The 22,722-nt window shown below is 38.2% G+C and overlaps 1 protein-coding gene across 5 annotated transcripts in view; it reads left to right on the top strand.

The window, feature by feature from the left end:
* Positions 1-21,770, top strand: part of LOC111146968 (TBC1 domain family member 4) — a 187,544-nt gene extending 165,774 nt beyond the window's left edge. For all 5 annotated transcript variants that reach the window (XM_022502750.1, XM_022502748.1, XM_022502747.1 and 2 more), the window contains 7 exons: positions 934-1,092; positions 5,123-5,281; positions 7,786-8,030; positions 11,986-12,145; positions 14,514-14,683; positions 17,739-17,915; positions 19,935-21,770. In XM_022502750.1, coding sequence (XP_022358458.1) covers positions 934-1,092; positions 5,123-5,281; positions 7,786-8,030; positions 11,986-12,145; positions 14,514-14,683; positions 17,739-17,915; positions 19,935-20,168 — 1,304 coding nt within the window. In that variant the 3' untranslated portion in view covers positions 20,169-21,770. The remainder of the gene's footprint in view (positions 1-933; positions 1,093-5,122; positions 5,282-7,785; positions 8,031-11,985; positions 12,146-14,513; positions 14,684-17,738; positions 17,916-19,934) is intronic.
* The last annotated feature ends 952 nt before the right edge of the window (positions 21,771-22,722 follow it).

The following is a 22,722-nucleotide window of genomic DNA, read 5'->3' as shown; positions in this document are numbered from 1 at the left end:
TAAATTCTTTGAAATGGTTTCAAACACATTAAGTAAAGGGTAATACTCATTCTGCTATTGTTTTTGTGCTGTCGAGGACTTTGGATGCTTGACAAAGATTTGTGTTGCAGAAGGTAAGGGGTTGAGCACGGGGAGCTTGAATGGGTACATGTTGATCCGAGAGACTCCTGTTCAAAGTGATCCTAAGGAAAGAGAAGAAAAAAATAGCTAAATGTTTTTTCTTCGTTTTCCCTTTTGGAATCAGTTATTAAAGATAAAGAGCACATTAAGATAGTAGTTGCTATTAGAGACCTTTTTAAAGATGAGCTCTGGGCTTATCTTTTAGGTTATCAAATGAGAGAGAATTCTGTACTATATTAAAGAATGGAAGTAGGGTTGATTTCAGTGAAATGAAGTTTTCTCTTTAAGGTTATTAATTATGAACAGAGACACATGGCGTAGTGTTTTTAGAGGCAGTATTGGTAACTCTGGAAATAGTTATAAAAATTTGTTGGGTTTTATGGTCAAATATATCTCTAATTAATGTTAGCATGAAGCATTGTTTTCTCCTCTATGTCATATATAAAATATTAATGGTGTTGAAAATGATGCAAGTTGTTACTTCTGAGGCTATCACGTTTGTCAAGAAAATTGCAATTTATAGCCTAGCAAACGTGGTTTGTTTTTTCATGCTTAGCAGAGTTCCTATCTGTAAGATACAGAGTGAAACCTCCTTAGGAAGTTATTTCTGATACTTTTTTACATGAAATGACTCAAAATTTGGGAACCTTTCGGGTATCCTCAATTTTTTTTTTTAAGTTTATTCTTTGATCAGATGTTAGTGGATGATTCCTGAAAGTCGTTTGGTATGATTTTACAAATAAAACAAAAATATTAAAAATCCTGTGTTTTAAGAATGCACGGGTTTTACATAAATTGTTCTGTTTTTCTTAGCAAGCAGAGATGAACTCCAGTCCAGAAAAGTTAAACTGGACTATGAAGAAGTTGGTGTATGTCAGAAGGAGGTCTTAATAACCTGGGATAAGAAGCTGTTGAACTGCAGAGCTAAAATCAGATGTGATATGGAAGATATTCATGTTTCTCTTAAAGAAGGTATTCTGGATCCTTTTTTTTTTTTTTTTTTTTTTTTTTTACTACAATTGGTGCACAATGTTATATTAGTTTCAGGTGGATCATTGTAATAATCTTTTTTTTTTTTTTTAAGATTTTATATATTTGAGAGAGAGAATGAGAGCGAGCAAGCACAAGCAGTGGGTGAGGAGCAGAGGGAAAAGCAGACTCCCCACTGAGCAGGGAGCCAGATGTGGAACTTGATCCCAGGACTCTGGGATCATGATCTGAGCTGAAGGCCAATACTTAACTGACTGAGCCACTCAGGGGCCCATGTGATAATCTTTTATAAAGAAAACATTTAGAGATTTTTTGATTGTGTAGCTCAGGCATATATGCTTTGCCTATAAAAAATGGGAAGTAATTTGCTTTTGACTGTAGTCAGTGGCTCAACTGGGAAGAAAACTATGCTTAATGGAGAGATTGTCCCTGAGGAGTTAGGAGACACCTTTTCTAGAGATTGTGCCGACTTCTTCAACCAGCTCTTCTTAGCCCTGTGTTGTTGTTTACCAAGAAGGAGTGAATGCATTGGTACAGACCTTGGATTACATCCATAAAAATAATTTAGACTTATAAACTTGACCCACTTCCATCATTTGGTCAGACATGTTTATATTTATGTGTAAATGTATTATATATGTATATTTTCACCTATGTGTATATATATACATAAGCAGATTTACATTTTTATTAATCAGTCAGTTTTTCTTCCATGTATATGTTCGTTTATTTTGGAAAGCTTGCTTTTAATCAGCCATTATACTGCATTGCTTCTCTACCATATAAATTGATATTTAAACATCTCAAATTTAAAATTAAAACTAGCATTTCTGTGACTCAGATATTAAAATGAGAATCTCCATGGCCTGAATGAACTGATGAGTGTAAAATAAAAATCCAAAAATAGCCAAAGAAACCTGATAATGAGTCTCATTTTAAAAGCTTATGATTAGTGTGTGAAACTGTTGCACAATTAAGTTTAAATTGAAGTTGGGAATAATTTTGTAAGATGCTACATTTACAAGCCTCATATATGGGTGTTTTTTTCCCTTGAGGATATGGAAGTTGCAAAGATTTTCATTGACTGTATTATTTGGGACAAAACAGTGGTTAATAGAATGTGTGTGAGATGTTGATCACAGCGTTCTTTGGAATAACTTTCACAGACGTTTTGGGGTGCTCATCTTTCAATTTCATATAGAATACATTTTAAACTTTTAAAAAAGAGGGGTACCTGGGTGGCTCAGTGGGTTAAGCCTCTGCCTTCGGCTCAGGTCATGATCTCAGGGTCCTGGGATCGAGCCCCGCATCGGGCTCTCTGCTCAGCAGGGAGCCTGCTTCCCCCTCTCTCTCTGCCTGCCTCTGCCTACTTGTGGTCTCTCTCTCTGTCAAATAAATAAATAAAATCTTTAAAAAAAAAAGATATTTATTTATTTAAGAGAGAAAGAGAGAGAGAGAACGTGTGCGTGAGCAGTGGGAGGGACATAGGGAGAGGGAAAGGATCTCAGGCAGGCTCGACGCTCAGGCAGGCTCATCCTTCTCATTCTTCCTTTCTCTCCCCATTCCTTGCCCATCTGATGTTGTTCAAACATTCCTCTCCTTTTTAAAAATAACTAATTTCTTTATAAAAACAATTTTATTTATTAATTTGACAGAGAGAGAGCATAAGCAGGGGGAGCAGCAGAGGGAGAGGGAGAGAGAGAATCTCAAGCAATGGGGAAGGGCAGAGGGATAGGGAGAAGCAGGCTATCCCCTGGGCAGGGAGCCCCCCTCGGGGCTCATTCCCAGGATCCCAGAATCATGACTTGAGCTGAAGGCAGACACTTAACTGACTGAGCCACCCACGCACCCTAACATTCCTCTTCTCAAAGGGATTGCAGCCCACATTCCCAGCCTGGAGCCTGTTATCTTTTCGTTCTCAGTTCAAATACCATTTCTTCAGAAATAATGTGCCCCCTTTTCTCTTCCACCAAAACAAATTGGTTTCACTTTATTATTTTTTTCTCATGTTTCTTTCCCTTTAATTGTGCTTATCATAATTTGTAATTTTGTGTTTATGTATATGTTTGTTTAATGTTTTTCTCACCCCACTACTGTCTACCTAGCACCTAAGAAGCATCTCATGCAAGTTATTTACTGCATGAGTACATGGATGAATGAATGAATGAGAATCCATTCCTGAGAATGGATTTATTCATCTCCTAGGGATAAAGTATCCTTAGTACCATTCTCTATACTTTGCTACATGTTAGATGTTCAACAAATACTTATTTAACTGAAGTGAATTGCCTTCTTGCCAAATCGTTATTGGATGGATAATAAAACAGCCCACTCACATATTAGAGATTCAATTAATGGGCTAATGAAAGTTATCCAAAAAATGACATGTGGTCATTCATTCATTCATCTAACACATGTTTAAATAGCAAGGTATGTTTTTGGTTTTCATCATACAGAGATGAACATTTGCTTGCTATTCTCAAGGAGCTCACCTTTGGTAGTAGGGAAAATAGGCAAACATGCAGTGTAGATCTAATCCAATATGGTGATGTTAGAGTATGTGTCAAAGAGTGTGTGAGAAGGGAGTGATTACTCCTAGAGATATGAGAAAGATCTTCAGTAGATGAATGGCATTCAGGTTCAGCCACAACAGATGAATAGAAAAACACAGTGCAACCAAGTGGGGAAACTTGGAAGTCCATAAGGCAACAGTAGGAACAAGTTTGGAAGTGTATTGTGGAGGGCCATATAAATTATGTCAGTGAGCCTGAGTTACACCTTTTTGGACAATAATACTTTTGGTTTATGCAGATAATGGTACTGAAGTTCAAAAATATCAGTGCCATTAAACCTTCCTTAATCAGCTGGGAGCTCAGAAACCTATTCCCCATCCAGTGTACCTGAACTCAAAATACTTTGTGAAGTAGGGTATCTGTATTATACAGAATTGAATTCTGTCCCTCCCAGGGCCTACTTCATTTTCTTTGGCATAAACAAAAGGTTTTTTTGGGGGGGGGCACCTGGGTGAGTCAGTTGGTTGAGGATCCAACCCTTGGTTTCAATGCAGGTCATCATCTCCGAGTGGTGAGATCAAGCCCCCCGCACTAGGCTCCCTGCTCAGCACGGAGTCTACTCGGGATTCTTTCTCCCTCTCCCTCTGCCCCTCCTGCTCCCATGCTCTCTCTTTCTCTCAAATATATAAAATAAAAAACAAAACAAACAAAAACACAACAAAGTTTTGGCATACTCTGAGATGCTTGTGATACCCTTTGGTTCTCAAGCATAATGGAGTTCATGTTTCATGATACAGGCCGGATGTTGTCTTGTCAGAGGGTGTTTGGGAGCACTCCGGTCTTGCTTTCATGTGTACGGACCATTCTTATTAGTTCATTCTTGTATGACCATGTAAAAATGCTATTTTATTCTCTTTTACATGGTTACTTGTTGATGTCAAACATTTAGAAATTGTAAGTACTAACATTTGTTATTAGCTTCAAACCAAATGAAAGATGGGACTAGGCAGTGATACTTCTCATGATTGCAGAATTTGGTCTCTGAAGCCAGACTCGGGGAGTTCAGTTCTAAACTTCCACTTACCAGCTGCACAAACTTGGGCAAGTTGCTTAGCTTCTTTCTGCCTCTGTCTGGCCATCTGGAAAGTGGGGAGATTAGTAAGTGCCTGTCTCACTGGGTGGTTTTCTGAGCATGGGAACGACGCTGAGTAGCAAGGCGCCCTCGATGAGTGTTGTATTAGGTGCCTAAGCAGGGTTGGCTGAGGTTAACATTGCCGTTACTATTATCTGAGGGTTTTCTCTCACAAGACATCGGCTGTTACGGGATGAAACTTGTCAAAACGCGCTTCTGTCAGGACATGATACTGTGGGCCAGAGGGTGGCCTGCAGGCCATCGCTGCAGCCTGTTTTCAGGCCCTGCATGGTTCCTTGGCTGCCGTTGAACAACCCCACCCCAGAGTTCAAGACCTTGCTTTTTTTTTTTTTTTTTATCTTTGCAGGTGTTCCCAAAAGTCGACGAGGAGAAATTTGGCAGTTCCTAGCTTTACAGTATCGTCTAAGGCACAGATTGCCCAATAGACAACAACCTCCTGACATATCCTATAAAGAACTTCTCAAGCAGCTCACTGCTCAGCAGCACGCTATTCTTGTGGATTTGGGTATGTCTGCTCCATTGATTATTGTACCAAAGTAGACAGTAGGTCCCTTTGTTGAGTTTTTGTGGGGGATTTTGCTTGGGTTTCTTGTTTTGTTGTTGTTGTTTATTGTTTTGTTCTGGTGTTGCTCAAGAAGATGTGTTGAATTATGCAGAGCTGCTGACACTGCCCTTTCTTGAGGGCAAACTGGCTTTATATCTGGTTGAAGATTCCATATCTGTCGGATACAGAATGAAGTTTTCATCCCCAAACCTGCCTCCCAAAAAGGGTGTTATATTTGAATCATTATAAAGGTCATGTTATCCGACACTATCAGTTCCTCTATTTTGAACAACTGACTTTTGTTTGAGATAGACATTTGTTTTCCTCAATCAACACTGGTTTTAAAATAGGATAGAATAGATTAAAAGGGGCACCAAAAAATCACACAAGCCTTTGGATATCACTTTAAAAAGCAATACAATAAGTAGCTATGTTGTGGAACCATGAATACACCCCTAGAGGATGAAAAAAAAAAAATGAACTGTCCTAATATTATGTGAATGGGTACTTGTGAGAATTGACAGCATCGTAAAGCTATCTTTTTAAATGCTGAATTTCAAATAGCTAATGGGAAGTAAAAATGGTATGCTTTTAAAAATTACATTGTCTTTAGTTTTTCTCTAGCATATTATATATTTTATTATTTAAAAATGCCTAATTGATTGGATTAAATATTATATGTTGGCATTTGACTATTTCATCTGTAGCCCCTGAAGTTAATGTATTTGAAGTGGCCAAATATGTTACCTGAGTCCATTTGGGAAAATAAGGCATTGCCTTATATTTGGGGGTCACCTTTTATTAGGGCACATTAAAAAAATCACTAGCCAAAACCTAGTTTGGATCTCTGTTCCCTTTGGATGATAAACAACTTTGTTGGGAAAGGACCCAACTCAGTTAATATTTTTTGAGTCAATAATTTTTGAAAGGGGGAATTTTACAGAGAAACTGAAGACTTCAGTCTTGTCTGATTTTACGACTGAGCTGTGGTTTTAGGCAAATTATTCTGCTTCTGAGTCTCAATCCTCTCATTTAAATGGGCAATCCCTATGGATGCCCGCAGATCTCTGGTTCTGTGACTAGAAGTTGATGACCAGACTAGAAATTGGGATGGTTCATTTAGGGCCAGTCAAGACTCCTAATAGAGAGAAGGAGATAAGAAGATCAGATTATAAGGGAAGGCTGGTTGGGAAAAAAAATGGAACTAGAATTAAGGTCTTGGATAGAGAATACATTTGTAGTTGTCTTTAACAACAATTTTAAGTAATGAAATAAAATGGTAACTTAAAAAAAATCGTTGATTTAACTCTCCTTGTAGCCATCTGTGTCTCCTTAGGCTGTTCTTATTTTCTCCTATCTTCCTCTTGCTCTGCAGAATTAATCTTATCAGTTCTTGGGGAAAAAAATAAAACATGATCACTTTTTAGCATATGTGGTGGAAAACATTTAAAGCTCTGGCATTCTTACAAGTACTCACTACAAGAGTAGTCATTTCACAAGCAAGCTGATAGCCCCTTCATTTCTGCGGCAGAAGGAAAGCCCCGTGCCAGTGTACACAACTTTGGTGACGAAGATGGCTTTGTTTCAGTGTTTAGTACCAGCTTGTCAGTGATCCAGGACTGATTTTGTTTGCTTGCTGGGCTGTCTCTATGGTAATTTTATGCTCAGAGGTGAATTTTAGAGGGGAATTTATTTGAAATCAGCTTGACCTTCTGCTTTACTTGCTCTTTTTTAATACATTGAAAAAAGGGAAGAGGTCTATATGGCTCATGGAGGTGGTTTAAGAGAACAAAGAATATTTGAGAAAAGGAGTATTTCATGAAAGACAGACTGAATATGAAACAAAACAATTTCAAAAAGTTCCTCCAGTGTCATAGGACAGGAAAGCAGGACTAAATCTGCTTATGGACTGCTAGGATTTACTTTTAAGTAATATGAAACCTTTAATAAGATTCTGATTTCAGTCAGAGTGGTCTTTTCTTTCTTTTCCTTTCTTTTTTAGAGAGAGAGAGAGTGGAAGCAGGGCAGAGGTGGGTGCGGTGCAGAGGGAGAGGGAGAGAGACACAGGGCTCCATCTCCCAACCGTGAGATTATGATCTGAGCCGAAATCAAGAGCAAGGCAGACGCTTAACTGACTGAGCCACGCAGGCTCCCCGAGGGTGGACTTTATGTGAACTTAGAATTTGCCTTGATTTATAGACCGAATAGATTTTATTTTCTGTTTTCCGGGGGTCGCTCCTGGACATGCCCTTGATTCATTTGTGAATTTGTTGTTTTCTAGAAAGACGTGCTCGTTAGCGTCAAATGTTTGCTTCCCTTTCATATGTGGATGGGTACTCCAAGCAGCTCTCACCGGTCCAGAAAAGAATGTTTGTTTCTTCCTGGAAATCACTGCATTGCAATTTCACTCTTGTCTCCCAAGCATCCGGATATCTCAAAACTATTTCTTTTCTCTTCCTCTGCAGGAAGGACGTTCCCTACTCACCCCTATTTTTCAGCACAGCTTGGGGCAGGGCAGCTCTCACTCTTTAACCTCTTGAAAGCCTACTCACTGCTGGACCAAGAAGTGGGTTACTGTCAGGGGATCAGCTTTGTGGCTGGAGTGCTGCTTCTGCACATGAGCGAAGAGCAGGCCTTTGAAATGCTGAAATTCCTCATGTATGACCAGGGCTTCCGCAAGCAGTACAGGCCTGACATGATGTCGCTGCAGGTGAGGCACACGGGGAGCTGTTACGAGCAATTGTGGCGGCAGTAGCCCTCTCCTACCTCACGGTTAAGACTGAAAGAGATTTGCACCCACTGTCTTGGAATTCTTATAAATGGAGAGATGTGTTTTAGGTTAACGGCTTTAGTGTGGGATTTGTTCTTTGGCTAAACCTATAAGTGTATGATAATGTCTCTGCAGAAAAAACTCTTCCACGAAGCTCCTGAAGTGAATAAATAAGCAATTTCTAGAAAGGTAGTGGGTGGGTACTCAAGTCTCTCTCCCCTCAGTCAGCAAGTGGAGATGGAGAAAGAATTAAGTCCTCTTACTGCACTTTTCCGCATCCTGTCAACTGAAAGATCATAAATCTTTTGGTCAATGTAAAAATACAATGTTTTTTCTTTTACTGTGAACGATTCCATTGCAGATAGCTGTGTCATGGTTTTTCTTGAACTTACCATGTTTCCCCTCCTTTATCTTAATGTCATATAGGCTCTTCTAGAGGAAAAGGTGTCTAGAGTCGGTGGCTTTCTTCAGTCTGTTTTCCTTCGCATGCACTGAGGAAGCACCATTACCACATTTTAGTCATTATAAGTGGGGTATTCGCTGCTGCTGCTGTGATCTTCATCCGATTTCAGGCTCCCTGTATACACAGCTCTCCCTTTTGTTTATTCATTTATTTATTTTTTAAAAAGATTTTTTAAAAAGTTCTTATTTGACAGACAGAGATCACAAGTAGTCAGAGAGGCAGGCAGAGAGAGAGGGGGAAGCAGGCTCCCTGCCGAGTAGAGAGCGTGATGTAGGGCTGGATCCCAGGACCCTGGGATCATGACCTCAGCAGAGCGCAGAGGCTTTAACCCACTGAGCCACCTAGGCGTCCTTCCCTTCTAGTTTAAAGTCCACTTATCTTAATGTATTGGTTTCTAACAAGCTGTTTAGATTTTATCTATAGATATGTTATCACAAACAGCCTCTATCTTCCAAATGAAAGCTTTTAGTAGTGAAAATATAAAGGAAGACTTTAAAGAGAGGAATGTCAGAGTTCTCCTCCCTTCAAAGAGGATAGGCAAGATGCTTGGTTCATTATAATATTATTATGTAGATAAGAAGTAAAATATTTAAAAAAAGCTTTTCAGATATACTCTCTTCCTTGGCTCCCAAGGATCAGTTTTTACATTTAATATTTTAGGTATCAGTCTATAGACAGAAAAGGACTGGGTTTTCACCTTGTGAATATTACAGTAAATGGTATTTTCTTGAGAAGATCAGTGGAGAGGAAATGGTCCCTTTTTCTTCTTTAAGATGAAATGTTTGCTAGGGAGATAGGCAGAGCTTTCCTCTCAGCTTTGGGTTTTCAGATGTGAGTTCATATGAAGGGTTTTCATCAGGATATGTAAATATAGTGATTTGATTCCTAGCTGATGACTCTTCATAGGTCTGTTAACATTTCACAAGTCAAATAATGGCAATGGAAGGCTTTATTTTTTATTTTATTTCTAGTGTTCGTCTATATCTCATGTTGGATAGGAAGCATGGATGCCCTTGTAAAGAATTAAGTAGCTCTGATTTCCAGAAATAAGTTTGATATCTCATATCAGAAATTTTAAAGGATGGAAAGTACCTGTGAGTCGTGTTTGATTTAGGTCCATAAATAGAAAGATAGATGTAATTATCACTTTAAAAATGCAGTGATTTTCCTTTTTTTTCTTAAGATTTTATTTGTTTGTGAGAGAGAGAGTACAGAGGAGAATGAGAGGGAGAAGCAGACTCCCTGCTGAGCTCATCTCAGGGCACTGAGATCATGACCTAAGCTGAAGGCAGATGCTTAACTGACTGAGCCACCCAGGCGCCCCAAAATGCAGTGATTTTTTAATTTAAAAACTCATCAGTTTGCTATCAAAAAATAAATTTAAATTGGATTAATCTAATTATATGGTTTGCATCTACCAAAGGAATATTTTATGTCTGTAATAATGACAGTGAAGTTGTTTTCATCTTTGACAGCATTTGTAGAGGCTGCAAGACTGGGGGCCTTATTCCAGGAGGATAGAGCTTTTTGCTCCATAGAGTGAGATACAACACTTTTCTACTTTCAGGAGCAGAAAGTGTTTTTGACTTCCAGAAGTGGAAGCAGCAGTGGGTTTGGATCACTTGATGGGATTTCTGACCACCTGCGTGGTGCGAGCTTAGGTACTGCTGGGTCTTGGTCTCGGTTCCCTTATGTATGACATGAGGAGGTTGAGGTCTCTTTTAACTTTGCCTCCTCATGTTTTGTAGTTGCTTTTTTTCGTGTTGAGTGTAAAAACATTGTGTCTTTTATCTCAAGTCTTTGCTTTCTCCTTTCCCCGTCTTCTCTGCCCTTCTCATCTCTCTCCACATCTCCCTCCTCTGGTTCTGTCTCCTCCATCAGAAGATTTGCCGTGCTATGTACACTGTAAAACTTTAGAATTATTTATTTTTAGCAGAGGTATTTTATCATTAAAGTTTCCTTTGAAGGAAGACTGAATTGTGGTTTTGTTTGCCTTTTTCGGAAGAGATTTAATGTAAATCTACCTTGATGGAGGAAATGTACTAAACCCCCAGTTTAGAATGTAGAGAAGGAAAAAGTTCTTTTAAAAAAAATAAAACATTGAAGTATACCTTCTGTGTCACAGTCCTCCGTGAACAAGATCAGAATGTGATTTATAATATGTTCTCTTTATTCTGCTAATTAGACTTCTTTGATTTTTATGCTACCAAAGTACTAATTCTTCTGTTGATAGAGCCCAGTATGTCTACTTTCTAAATTGTAAATGGCCTAAGGGAAATATATGATTTTTCCAACATGATTGAGGTAATAATCACATTCTTTTAAACCTTTATGTCTAACTGAAGCTAAGCTTCTTGTTTTGTAATTGTGACTTCCTGTGCCCTTTCTTTCCTTTTACAGTGTGTGTGGAACTTAGTTTCCACAGGTATGTGTTACAGATAAAGATCAAACAAATAATTTGCCGTATTTATGCACAGTACTTTTTTAGTTTTATGCTCTGGAAACAACAGCTGAACTCACAATATAATTGGTTATTTTAATGCATTTTGTAAAGCTAACTATTTAAAGGTGGTATTTTGATGATATCGTCTAGTGAAAGAAGTTGTGTTAGTTTTAATAAAGTACCATGTACATTTCAAACCAAAATGTCAAACTGATAGAACTGATCAAGGAACCACTACTCGGTATGTTACTCTGTGGATAAAAATGTAAATTAAAGCACAATTCACAAATATGTTTATTATTTATTGCCATATGCTGCCTTCATAATTTTTTTTCTTTTTGGAAATACCAATAAGCCATAGTCAAGTGAAATAATTTCTTCTTTTAATACTAGAGACAGCCAGACTGTACTTTTTGCTTTAATCCCCTTTGTCATAAAGAAATATGCTGCTGGAATACCTTGGATATTGGAAATCCTGTCTCAAGCTTCTGGCTCCATTACATTCTAAGCCAGGCAGTGTCCTAGCACCACAGGTGCCTGGTGGGGTTTAAGCCAGAGCTCCATCATAAATCAGATGCTGGGCCCAGCACAGATAGACAGCCTCTGCGTCTGAACTAAATGTGGTAGATCCTTTTGAATGGAAGCTTTTCTGGAATTGGTCTGAAATTAGAATGGACCTCCCATGAGAGTCCTAGGCCAGGACAGTTCTGATTAAATTCCAAAAGCAATGCCTTCCTACATGAGGGAAGATGACCATTTCAAACTTGCTCAGTCATCTTAGATGGACTCTTACTGACTCGCTTTCTGATCTCAGTTAAGTGAACTTGGACTTTAATATCAACTTTTACATAATAAAAATAAAATAATACTACTTTCATGTATTGAATATATGTGAATTTGTTATTAAATATTAAGGTAATAAAATTTAGTTTATTTTTTGCACAGATAAATGCATAATATTTTATTTTTCTTCTCCAAATTAACTTTAGATTCAAATGTACCAGCTGTCCAGGCTCCTTCATGATTATCACAGAGATCTCTACAATCATCTTGAAGAAAATGAAATCAGCCCCAGTCTTTATGCTGCCCCCTGGTTCCTCACATTGTTTGCCTCTCAGTTTCCACTAGGATTTGTAGCCAGAGTTTTTGGTAAGAGATGCCTGTGATCAAATGGAACAGTGTTATTTATCCCAAGCAATATTCTTCTTGCCATGTGGTGGCCCAATTATTTTATCGCATGTTACACAGAACAGCAAATTGCTAATGGAAGTTAATAAATGTGCCTGGCTCTATTCTGAGAGTAATTTAAAACCATATTGGTCTTAAGTGAAATTGACATTAAAAGGGAAAGAAGAATTGGGCCCTGTATTTGGGGAGCTGTGATGGAGCTCTTATTTTCATTTATACCCCAAAATCAGAAGACACTTTTTCAAAAATCTAAACTAAGGACTTACTATGTATAATTTTCCAGATTTTTATACACATCCTTCTTAGTTCAGTTTTTGTTTTTGTTATTCTTTTCCTATTGTCTCCTTCAACACTAATTCAAAAGAGAGAAAAACATGTTCTCTGGTTGGGTCAGTGGAAACACCTGTATCAGTGTGATTTCTAATGACTTTTTTAAAAATCTGGCTTTTGTTAGTAGGATAACTGAAATTCCTGTTTTACTGCTTAAGTGACTCTCCTTCCATCCAGTGCAGTGGCGGCACCAATCTCTAAGTCTGGGTGGCTCACGGAAAAACCACTAAGCACAGGCAGTTAGGCCTGGGGCAAGTTAACTGAGTTCCCATTTTGCTTCATCACGGTGTTAGGCACCAGGAATAAAAAAGAGACTATGATGTGGTTTATGAACCCTTTGGGGGGGTCCTTAAATCTATTCACAAGTCTTTGGTTAGGTTTATCTAAGTCCATTATTTTAAAACAAAAATAATTTAAAAAACCCAACTCTTTATTAGAGGTTTGTTCTTAAAGATGTTTAGGACCTCTGTGACCTCAGAAAGGGCTCCCACAGTTTTTACATCCTGTTTATCTGGTATCCATGGTGAAAGCCGTCAATATTTGTAACTGTGCTTTTGCTAAATTGGAGCTTTTTGTCAAATTGTGAGTATTGGCCTGACTGTAGGTCATCACCAGCCTTAAAAAAAAAAGAGCTAGAATGGAATACAATGGAAATATCAGTGTGTGTGTGTGTGTGTGTGTGTGTATAAAACAAATATATAGTATACATAACAAATAGTAAGGAAAAATGTTTGGAGAAGCTTCAATTTTGAAGATATGTGTGTAATATGTTTATATATACCAGAATGCAATGAATGGTGCCTTTCTTATTGGGGGTTATGGTTTAAAAAGTTAAACACTGTATTAGTGTAATATATTCTGTAGACAAAGTGTAACAAAAGAGCAAAATCAAGCTGCGCAGAATCAAATGTTCACCAAATTTTTCTTCTTTATTGAAATACTCAATTGCTTCTCTTCAGTTAAGTTTTTGGGTGGAGTTTGGGTTCCTATTCTTGGGTCTTTTAAAATCCTTTCATTTATAATAATACATAAAATATATTTATTCTCAGCATATATAATTTTTCTTAGAATAATTTATCAAATCAAAATGATAAAACAATGTTTGAAAGCATTTCTCTTTGACTTACAGTTTGGAGCATGATATTAGAATTCAAGAAACAAACCTGCACAATTCTGTTTTTTGCAGTGAGACTATAACTGATGCCATCAGCTCTGCAGTAGCTGCTCAGTCCTTTTCTTTGAATTTAGTAAAGGGAAAGCTGCATGAGCAGAAGCTCACAGTTTCCTAGTTTTTAAAGACTCACTTTTACTTATTACTGATTCTAGAGTGACAAAGATTGAAACTTTCATATAGAAATATTTAGTACTTTCAAAACTATTGCCTATTTGTACTTGTTAGGAAATGGAGTTCAGAGTCAGGGTAGCTTTTCTTTTTTTCTCTTTAACTTTTGATTTAGGTTATATATTGCTTTTGATTTTTCTTTTAAAGTTTTTTTTAAATTTCCTGCTCTGATATGGGTTTAACTGCATATTAACTGGTTCATTTATTTTTTATTATAGTAATGAGAGTTTAAATAGTACTAATTGGATATGTTGATTTGTTTTTGTATTCCCCTCATGAAGAAAAATCGAAGTATCAGTTGAATAAGCATCTTTAGGTTTACTTAGTCTCCATTAAATTTGCCACTAAAATTATAAATACATAGACAAATAGCTATATAATTAACCTTTTTTTCTCTTAACCTTGGCCTTATCTGAGATTACCAAATAAGTAAGAAAAATACTTAAACATCTGTTTATTTGTTTCAGTTGTATTATTTTTTTTTAAATCTAGGTTCTCTCAACCCATTATTTTTTTGCAGAATATTCCATGGTTCCACTGCAGTAATTAAAAACAACAACAACCACAAGAAATTCAAAAAGCCATTAGCACACAGAGTACGCTTTTAACAATAGTAGATGCATAATTTTGATAATGAAATTGTATCTCTTTTTTTAGATATTATTTTTCTTCAGGGAACTGAAGTTATATTTAAGGTTGCACTCAGCCTGCTGAGCAGCCAGGAGACACTTATAATGGAATGTGAAAACTTTGAAAGTATTGTCGAATTTCTCAAAACCACACTACCTGATATGAATACATCTGAAATGGAAAAAATTATTACCCAGGTATGATTAAAATGATAATAATAAGATATAAAATCATGCAGCAGTTTCTCCACTAATTATATATTAAATGCAGTAGCATGAAGACTTAGTTTTGTTTGATAGATTTTTTATTTGATCAGATATATATATATTTTTAAAGATTTTATTTATTTATTCGACAGACAGAGATCACAAGTAGGCAGAGAGGCAGGCAGAGAGAGAGAAGGGGAAGCAGGTTCCCCGCTGAGCAGAGAGCCCGATATGGGGCTGGATCCCAGGACCCTGGAATCATGACCCGAGCTGAAGGCAGAGGCTTTAACCCACTGAGCCACCCAGGCGCCCCTTGATCAGATATATTTTATTCGAAAATGAGATTACGGTGGAATTTCTACATTGTGACATTATCTGTGTGGCTATACACAGGAAAAGTGGTTCATTGCTACATAAGGAATGCTTGGTGAGTCTTTCAGTTTATACCAATGGTAAGACGGAAGGTAGAGCCAACAGAATTAGGAAGACCTAATAAATAAAAATGAGACCCACTTACCTTTGTAATACTAATTCTGTCTTAAAATATATAAGGAGAACATGTGGCAAGAGCTCAGGCTTTGGAATTAGACAGTATTAGGTTTGTATCATGTTCTAACTCTTTTATTAGTTGATGGGCTTGTACACATCTCCCTAATCTTCTGAACTCTAGTGTTCTTACCTTCCAAATAGGACACTGCTCATCCAGAGGTTTTGTGAGGCTGAAGCACAGGAAAGAGTCTGTCTTCAGTGATTCAAACAAAGGTGCCATGTCTTAGAGTTTGGGCAGGGTTAAGAGAACCAAATGTGGATACCTAAATGCCCAGGAACTAGTAACAGAGGGAAGGATCTAACACTGTTACAATGCCCAGGGAGTGCCAGAACTATGCAGGAAGGGATTTTGGAGGGTTTTGTGCTTTTGGTGAGCTAGGAAAGGAAGGAACAAGGAAGAAAGATCAACCCCTTTCTCCTTCTCTTTCTGATCTCCTTCTGGCTGCTCTTCTGGGCCATATCCAACCCGAGCCAGCAAGAAAGAAGGTGTGAAAGGGGGATGTGGGTAACAAGGGTCTGTCTCCCAGATCCAGCAGACTAGATGAGGGCAGAGAATGGATCCGGGAAACAAATGGAGAATAATTAGTACACCATGTGTCTAGTCCCTGGCTCTTCTTAGGGACTAGGTTAAGTGGTAGTTATGTACTGATGTTACTCAGATGACATGAACAAGTTTAAGATTCGTAGATGACTACTTTAGGAGCATTGACAAAATTTACCACTTTCCTAGAGGCACTGGGGATAGCAAATAAAAGAGTTTAGAGCAAGAGAAAGGGAATTTGACATCGTATTTTGGTGCCTTGCTACCTATTAGCTGTGTGACTTTGGGCAAGTTTCAAGCTCTTTAAGGCTCAGCTTCCTCCCTGACAAACTGAGAATAACAAGGATGATCCTCTTACCTTTTCCATATTGTTTTTAGGAGCAAATTTAACCAATCAGGTTGAAGAATTGTATACACTATAATTCACACCATAACATGAACTCTTATTCTGTGACATATAGAAGTTTCTTTTTATACAATCTAAGTCACAAGCAGATTATTCTGTAACTACTTATGAATAGTTTTTATTTGTTAAAATGCTCTGTAAGCTGAAAACTGGAGCTTTTATTTACCTATCTACTTGTTTATTAATTCTTCAGAAATATCTTTTTGGGCTGGCAAGCAGTCAGAGATTGTGTTTTTAGAGAAGTGGTAAACTGGAAGGCAGATCACGTCTCTTCTAAAATTAAGGAGGGAATCACCTGGCTTTAGAGATTACTGCTAGGATGAATGGATAGAATTTATAGGCCGTTAGATTTGGACTTGAGATAAGAGAGATTTTTCTAACAATTATAGCAGATTTAATATGGAATGAACTGTTGATATTAAAGGAGACCTCGATGAGCTTTATTTAAAATATGGTCACTGAAAAATGCCAATAATGTAGAAAAGCATAAAGAAAAAAATAAAAGCAAAAAAAAAAAAAAGAAAGAAAGGAAAGAAAGCCTACTAAATACATCTCTCTTTGCTTATAGAAAAATATTAAGTGAAATCACAGTATACATGCTATTCTTAACCTGATGTTTTATTAAAATATATATGGAGTAAAGGATATTTTTCCATGCCAATAAATATAGATCCATGCTATCAGTTTTAGTGGTTGGTCACAGTCCATTATGCCCATGGTTTCCAATTAGGTAGGTAAAAAGTAATGTTTGAGAGGGATGCTAACTTCTCCAGACAATTCAATTAAATTCTCAGTTTTGACCACCTCTGATAGTAGTAGGATTAATAAGTAAGACAGGCTTGTTGTGGTTTCTTTTCTCCTGATAGTGTTAGTGTACACATGATTGCTTAAATGGCGGCTGCTGCCTCTCCTTCCCTTGCAAGTTTAGACTAAGGCGGTATTACCTGTCCACTAACTTCTAAGCAAACTGTCTTTCTGCTTGGTGGCAATTTGGGAGAGAGGGGTAGCCCTGATTAAACCCTACAGCTCTGCACAGTACTCAGAAGATTCTCTGTTATTCCTAAGAGGCTCACATGGATTAGCAACAGGACAAGAATATTTAGTAGAAGTCCTATCTGCCCTACTGACAAATTATTAGAAGTGTTTTTGGTCTCTTTATCCTAGAGATACCCTATGCAATTTCGCTTGCTAATCAGCGAAGATTATTTCTAACACAGGTATTTCTAACATAGGTAAGAACTACTCCGTAAGTAATGGTATTTACCTGATATGCTACATTTTTAGAGAGTTGCCAGATGATGCGTATTTTGGTTGCAAAATAGCCTTGAGCATTAACTTACTCTAGTGGTCTAGGCCTCATTATGAGAATGTTTCAGTTGTGTAGAAATGCCCTGTTTGTCCATATATAGTCAAACCTGTTTTTCTTCCTTTTGGTATGCCATACCCTTCTTCATTATTATATGGAAATCTATAGGAAACACAGCAACACATAGGCTGTATTTTGGCATACATACTGAAGGCCGGACTAACCCATGGCGTTTTCATGGCAGGTGTTTGAGATGGATATTTCTAAACAGTTACATGCCTATGAGGTGGAGTATCACGTGCTGCAGGATGAGCTTCAGGAGTCCTCATATGCCTATGAGGAGAGTGAACCTGTGGAGAAGCTGGAGAGGGCCAACAGCCAACTGAAAAGACAAAACATGGACCTCCTGGAAAAGTTACAGGTAAAGAGATAAAGATTTGCTCAGAAAAACTCTTGACTGCCTCCCGTGAAGGCACAGAACTCTACCAGGAATGACAGAGACGTGACGTGGCATGAACCATTGCTGACAGAGGGTCTGTGTGTCAGACGGTGTGCACGTGTTCTGGGGCTACAAATGCACATTATCAACCTACATCTCACTTGGGAGAGAAAATGTACACTCACAAAATTTTAAATGGCAATTCTAAGCAAAATCTGGTTAAATACCTATGGGGTGTTACATGTATTTAGCTAAGTTCGGGGTGGAGGGGTTGAATAGGCAAAACTGGGAAAGTGCTGGAGGACCTGGGGCTTGAGTTGGACTCTGAAGGACTGGGGGGAGAAAGGAGTGGGGGGTTGGGGCAGAGCAGCAGGGAAACTTGGGGTCAGTTTAAGATTTATGTTGGGGAAAGTGGGATAAGTGTGATGGAGGCAGAACTGTCGATAACTTTCGGTGTCAAACAGAAGAGCATGGCTTTAGTCCTGTTGAGAGAGAAATCTCTCAGAGCTTTTGAGCTGTATGTTAGAAAGATCAATCTGGAAACCTTGATGAGCACAGATTCGCATGGGGAGAGAAGATATGGAGACTAGCTAGAAATCACTTGCAGAAATCTGGGGATCGTGCAAATTGTCTAGAGTAAAACTTACTGAAATGGAAAGAAAGGGAGGCATTTTTGAGAGATCGAATGAAAACATGTAACATATAGTCCCTGCCATCAAAGAGTTTACAGTTACTTGGGAATATAAAATACTATGTATTTATGGGGCGCCTGGGTGGCTCAGTGGGTTAAAGCCTCTGCCTTCAGCTCAGATCATGATCTCAGGGTCCTGGTATCGAGCCCCGCATCGGACTCTCTGCTCAGAGGGGAGCCTGCTTCCCTTCCTCTCTCTCTGCCTGCCTCTCTGCCTACTTGTGATCTCTGTCTGTCAAATAAACAAATAAAAATCTTAAAAAAAATACTGTGTATTTATTTATAAATGCACATTTATAAATGCAATAAGCAAGTTAGTACAATCTAATATTCTGCACCTGCAGCTTGTATGACGTGAGCTGTGTAGTGAAGCTCCAAGGGACTGGGCTTAAGAGTAATCAGTGGAGGGGAGGTTAGAAAGGGAACCTTCTGGGAGGTGGGGGAGGTGAGTTCTGAGTTGGAGCTCCCAGCCTGACACCTGTTCCCAAACTAGAGAATACTAAAACTCTGCTTCTATGTGGTGAGTCCCCTGACCAGAATGGCTAGGAGAGAAAGGCTTCGAAATGAGGGGTCTCTAGAGTAATTGCTCCCCAAGGATAGGAACACTTCATCTTTACATTAGCTCCTGCCCACAGAAGACTGTACATCTATTCAAACAAAGATTCAACTCTTTTCAAAAAGAAAAACAGTTGGGCACAGGCCCTTATTATTTGATGCTTCCTTCAGTGATTAATTGAGCCCTTCCTTATTAGGGAACGTGGGTTTGCACCTGCTTTATGTCATAATGACTTTTATTAATAGTTACAAACTTTTTCATTGACAGTTAAATGTCATCATCACGTCGGTTCCCAAGTTATGTGGGAACCCCTGACACCCATTGAAACTGACAGGATCCCAAGTTATGTGTTTAGAAATCCCTGTATTTCTAGTCAGCGGGTGGAATGCCTCTTTCAGCACCTCTGGGCAGCATCAGAAATCTCCTGTTTCTCCTTCAGCCAGATCCCACTCACTCCAGGGGATTACAGTGACGCCCCCACCACTGTGGGATGCTGATTTAAAATTGTTTTTGTTGCAGTCAGTGAAATGAGACGTATTTTGTCAGTACTACAGTTACATTTTTGCAAAACTGGGAAATCTCCATGTCACAGAGGGCTCCAAGTATTTGCATCACATACTATTTTACTATGAAATACAATATGATCAGTTAATAGAGGTAAGGTCTGGTGGCTGTTCTGATGAGGAATCCGTGTCTTCAGATGTTTGATTTGGAAATATTTGCCTTTTTTTTTTTCTTTCTTTCCCCCAAACAGATAGCTCATGCTAAAATCCAGACCTTGGAATCCAATCTGGAAAACCTTCTAACCAGAGAGACCAAAATGAAGTCTTTAATCCGGACTCTGGAACAAGAAAAAATGGTTTATCAAAAGACAGTGGATCAAATCCGGAAGCTACTGCCAGCCGATGCGCTCGCCAATTGTGAACCACTGCTAAGAGACCTCAACGGCAACCCTAACAACAAAGCCAAGACAGGAAACAAGCCATAATTGAAGAAGCACCACGTCAGCAGAACGTGCTCTTAGAATGGTGAAGAAGGGGAGCGTCTGCGTGCGGCCGGCCCAACGCTGGACACGGGAGCTGGCGGAACCACTGGAGTCTGGTGCTGAGCCCTAGTCCTGGAGGGAGGACCTCGCTCTCTTTAAAGTATGCCAATCCTAAGCCATTGTACATATGTAGACTGGTTTTTTGTTGTTGACTATGTACATATAGACATACAATGGACGTAAAGAGTTCATGCTTTCAGATCAAAGGAGTAGATGTATATTTAAACTAATTTTATAAATCAAAACTTCACGAAATCCACACCAAAGGGAAGTTAAAATGAAATTCCCCTTGGACATAGATGAAATCATTTTGTCTTTGTAGTAAAACAAACTAGAGCATCTTTCTATATTGAAATATACTTGAAAAAAATGAATGTATTTTTTTCTCCAAAGAACAGCATGTTTCACTCAACAGTGGAGAGGTAGAAACATTTGTGTAACTTTATGTATATCTGTCTTAAAATCTACTGACATTATGTATATCTGACGAAAATGACTGATTGCCAGTCATGCTCCTATGGGTTTTTCAGGAAGGTGGGGGCCTTCCTCCCCTGCCTGCTTTGTGCCAACTGGCATGTTGTGTCTACATGCGTTTTGAGTCAGGTTAGGCATTGACTTTGGACATGTGTAAGGAGAAAGCAAGACATTGTGTGGAGGCCACCACCCGGCTCAGGGTGAAAGAGAATGTTGCTCATTTCCCAGCAAATTAGACCAGCACTGTTACTCAGACTAAAAATATAAGGCCTCCACAATTTAATTGAGGACATAAGTTGTCTAGATCAACTTTCTGCTTCCTATTTAAATTACTCCTTATAGGCATGAATGGACTCCCTTTACAACAAGGATTTGTCATTTTCCCACTCACAGGAGTTCCTAATTCAGTTCTCTCTACCTTAAATGAAAGATAGGGAAATTATGATTGGTTTTCTAAAGATAATACGTTGTGTTGAGACACTTTTTTTTTTTTTTGGGGGCCAACTGACTGAATCTAATAAGCTCTCAATCATCTTTCCCTTGTATGTGAAAGTTTGTGAGAACTGTGAAATGTTTAAGAATAAATGTTGAAATCCATTGGAGAGAAGTGGAAAGTGGCACCAAGCCCTTCTAAGACCTACATCTGTGTTTGAATTGCCAGCTTGCTCAGCCCACAGCTTATCAGCGGACATTCATGCATGCTGGTGTATGGAAGAAGAGTAATTATCAGAGCACCCATGCAGTTCTCCATTTCAGAGATGATTCTGTGATGGTGCCTCTGAAGGTTGATGCAGCATTTTTGCCTTTCAAACAATATTGATCATCACTGCTTTTTGCAGTACTTATCACAGATGGATTACTTGGGATAATTTTCTTCGGAGGTAGTTTTTTATACACTAGCTACAGTGTATTGTAGGATAGAAGGGCAAAGCTCTTAAGGTTTGGGAAAATCTTGAGGGGCAGATGATAAGCATCTGAACCCCTGCCTTTACCCTATTACTCAGCATAAATGGTATAAATGTAATGATCCTTGTTACAAATCAGCACGCCCTCTAACCCAGGCAATTTTTTTAAAAAGAAAATAAAATCATATTAGTAAAGTTAATGTAATTTCTAGTTTTAGGAAATGCAGATTCTAGGTCCCTATTAAGTTGGGGTCACCACCTGATTTGCTGCTTGGGTTCCCTCAAATTTCTCTCCTTGTAGGAGAGGTTTTTTCCTATGAGGAATATGACAGATATCATCTGGTTATTGTCTGGTATGAAGATTACCTTATGCGTGTGCTATACAGGTGGTAGCCAAAGAATCTTTAAGTTGGGAAAAGATACTTTACCTTTCAGTTTGGTTTCAAGTAAGTTTGATTCTGGATATTCAAAGTCAGCATTATGAGTTAGGTCATGGTGTTCAGAGATTAAAGTGTCTCGGATACAGTATTTCTTCTGAAAATGAATTTTCTTTTTCTTTTGTGATTTTTTAAATGTTGCACCAGTTATGCTTACACATTGTTACATCTTCATCCAATTAATGTAATGTCTAGTTCATTTCCAATAAATATATTGCTACGGTTTCCTTGGCGTTTTGGTTTTTGTTTGTAATGGGAAAGAAGATGCTCTTGGCTAGGGTTCTTTACAAAATCTGCATGGGCTGGATTACTGCTACTTAAAATTGCTTCAGTGATAATTCTTTTTAAAGAATCAGAGAACAAAGATAATTTATAGAAATATTTATGAAAGTCCATTGTTACCAATTTTTAACTTCTTTCCCAGTGGAGCCTTTTGCTGCTGAATATAAAAAGGAAAAGACCAACCACACTGACAGATTTGCATTCTATTCCTTTTGTTTTCTATGCCCCCTCATAGATAGCAAGGAAGAGAAAGAGGATAAAAAAATAGAATTTTTTAAAAATTGGGTTAGCTTCCAAATAATTAAAAATACTTATTGATGGATATGATGTGAATGTGTTTACATATAATATATATCTTTAGAATATTCTCAAGTTTGTTTATGATCCAATACAATGATA

This window comes from Enhydra lutris, unplaced genomic scaffold, assembly GCF_002288905.1.
Source record: "Enhydra lutris kenyoni isolate GAN:26980312 unplaced genomic scaffold, ASM228890v2 scaffoldscaffold15, whole genome shotgun sequence".
NCBI lineage: Eukaryota > Metazoa > Chordata > Mammalia > Carnivora > Mustelidae > Enhydra > Enhydra lutris.
This window is presented reverse-complemented; position numbering and strand designations above follow the sequence as displayed.